Source organism: Wyeomyia smithii, chromosome 3 (genome assembly GCF_029784165.1).
Source record: "Wyeomyia smithii strain HCP4-BCI-WySm-NY-G18 chromosome 3, ASM2978416v1, whole genome shotgun sequence".
In the NCBI taxonomy this organism is placed as follows: Eukaryota; Metazoa; Arthropoda; class Insecta; order Diptera; family Culicidae; genus Wyeomyia; species Wyeomyia smithii.
In genome coordinates this window covers 267,374,064-267,376,933 of record NC_073696.1, presented here as the reverse complement: position 1 = coordinate 267,376,933, position 2,870 = coordinate 267,374,064, and the positions used below count along the sequence as shown (strand labels likewise).

Here is a 2,870-nt window from a genome sequence, read left to right as displayed (position 1 = left end):
ACCCTCAGAATCAAAAACTCAACAGACGGATCGGTACCAAACAAGCCGAGTTAGCACTGATCTGACACCAAGAGAGGCAGCAATTTTTTCGCCGACAAATTGAATCATAAAGGTTGTTGCTTTTGATTCCATTATCCAATTGCTGGCGTTAACCAATGCAGCGTGCAGTGTTCGTATCTTGAACACCAGAGTCACCTTTTTCTTGAGATGTAGTTTGTAGTACTTACAACTTCGATTTTTTGGCTGCCCATCTGTTCTCTTCTTCTATACAATTCAAACAGTACATTCAAATTCGTTTCAACTATGACTGTGTATTGCAAAATGTGCCGGCATTTCGCAGCATTAGCTTTCGAAGTAATTAGAATTTATAACCGGTAGACCCCGACATACCATGGCACATCGTATGCGCTTAGGAAGCCATTTTCGACGACGAAAGAGAGCCATCAGTTGCAACAGACTATCGTCACAGTGCTCTGGAGGTTTTACTGACTGCTTATTTCCTAAAACTATAGCAAACAGTACATGCTTTACCTCGTCCAAAAAACAAATACTTGCGACTACCTACCAAACTTTCCATTTTTGAAAGCCGTTGGATCCAAATCTAAAACCGAGTAGTCACGTAGTGCCACATTTGTGGTCGGTATCCAGCCGCTAACCAGTAAAATGGAGTAGTAATCTGTGTAGAAGTCTGTTAAAACCCACAACGCCCCCACTACCGTGGCGCACTTTGCAATGTTGTAGTACAAATGACTCCCGGACATTTCATTGAACAATCCGTTGGGAAACAGCCGAACAGAATCACAGCCAAATAAGAATATCAAGCTTCTAATATCGTGCTGTATTATGGTGTCGCCATCTAAGAATTGTAATCCGCTTCCATGTCCATTGTAGCTGCAAAGAAAAGTCCGATACTAAAAACGGTCGCATTCTGAACATTTCAATATTACATCATCACATCAGCCTCGTGCAGAATTGATGTAAACTGCGCATCGGTTGGCGGCTCGTCGACTATCAGCTTGAAATTGGGATACCATTCCTTGTAGAAAGCTTGAAGCCGCGTACTCATTTTAATCAGAGTTTTATCTGGAAGAAAAATTCAAATTACAAAAAAAATGACAAAACTCAAATATGTTCTCAACCTCACCTGGATTGATGATATTATGACAATTTTTGACCGCCACTTGTAGGTATCCTTTGGCAATGTTGGCCTTGTGAGTACGGTACAGTTGCCACAGCAAGCGAAACGAACCGAGCCGGCTGAATTCCTGCATGGTATTCACCATCTCCCACGGGTACCCATCGAGCAGCTCATCCACAACCATCAGACAAGGAGAGCAACCGAACATTTGGTTCGTGTCGAATTTGTTGTGCTTTAATTTAACCAAGAAACTGAACAGCTTTTTCTGTGTTTCTCTTCGTTGCCTTATTACATCACAGCAGAACCGATAAATAGCTTTCACATCAAGCAGGTCTAATCTTCTAGCTATTAGGGAAATTAATACCTGCTCTTTTTTGCTGCGCTTGTTCGTGATACAGAAGTCTTCAACCCGGTTGAAGATGTCTCCCTCCATCTGCTCATCCATGGACGAAATAAATTTACCACTAAACACAGCTACCCAGGGGCCAAGCCAGGCAATTAACCGATCAATTATGGTGCCAATATAGCTCTCCATTTCTTCCTGGCGCATCGTGCCGGATTCGATTTCTTTTTTCAGGTGACGTTTCAGTTTAACTGGTATCGATGATAATAATGGAAAAAAATCGGATTCATCTGGGGGCTCTAACCGTATCAGAATCGGTTTATCGTTCAAAACTTCAGAATTTGGATAGGTAAAAAGTATTAATTCTACTGCAGTCTTTTCCTCCAGAAGTTCCTTGTGTGTAAGCAGGTTCCAGCGAGGTGTATAGACTTTGTGTATCTGAATAACGGTCCATTGCTTTGGAAGTTCTCGACAACATTTATGTAGTTTGGTGAAACCTGCTTTTAGATCCGATTCCGAAACGTCGTGCTTTATTTCAGCGCCAAGATCATTCACCAGTGAGGCAAGTGTGTTTTCTGAAGAAAAATATTTTGATGGTTATGAGTGGAATGAAAGTTTTTTAAAATGTTACCATTGTGGGGCAGCTTGCGGCTTTGAGTATCAAACTTTTGATGAATTCCTGCACACATAGCTTCCGTTGAGAGAAAAATTGCATCTTCTTCACTGCCCTGACTATAGGCACCGTCGGCATCTCGCAGTAAACTAATTCTCGATAAGGCAATATTAGACATTGGCATTGTACGAATATTAATTGCGGAATTCTTCTACTTCAAACACAATTAAAAATATATATGTTTGACACGACATAAATTATGTACAATTACAACGTGAATTGATCCAATTGAGCTAAAACAATCAACAACTGTAACACAAAACTCAGGCCGCTCGAGCAACAACAAAAGCCATAACCGCTAATTTAACTCTACAGCAGAGGTGCCAGATGTTTCTGGAGAATTTTTGCAACCGCTTATAGAAACTAAAATATATGCTTGAAATCTGAAAATAAATCTTCGCGAAATTCGGATTCGGATTTTCAAGTCTGGATAAATATAATAAGACTCGGACAAAAAACTGCAGGAACTATGGAAAAGGGGAAAAGCGATAAAAAAAAAACAGCAAATCATTAAATACGGTCTCCTGACATCTGCATATCTGGTATCACTGCTCTTCAGCTGTTTTGTTTGGAAATTCGCTCGGTAAAATAGGGTAAAATGGGAAATGAGGGGCTCGTCAATAGAACTTAACAACGATCGTAAATGTAATGTCACAGTGATTTGCGTCTACTAAAAAATTCTAAAGCTCAGGGGGACTAGAGACATAATGAACGGT

The 2,870-nt window shown here is 40.5% G+C and overlaps 1 protein-coding gene across 1 annotated transcript; it reads right to left on the bottom strand.

The window, feature by feature from the left end:
• Positions 1–198: 198 nt before the first annotated feature.
• Positions 199–2,456, bottom strand: LOC129733104 (uncharacterized). Its single transcript, XM_055694674.1, has 5 exons — positions 2,113–2,456; positions 1,145–2,056; positions 948–1,083; positions 566–891; positions 199–506 (listed from the first exon to the last, which is right to left on the bottom strand). Exons 1-5 carry the CDS (start codon positions 2,276–2,278, stop codon positions 343–345), a joined length of 1,704 nt encoding a protein of 567 aa, XP_055550649.1. The 5' UTR covers positions 2,279–2,456; the 3' UTR covers positions 199–342.
• Positions 2,457–2,870: the final 414 nt, after the last annotated feature.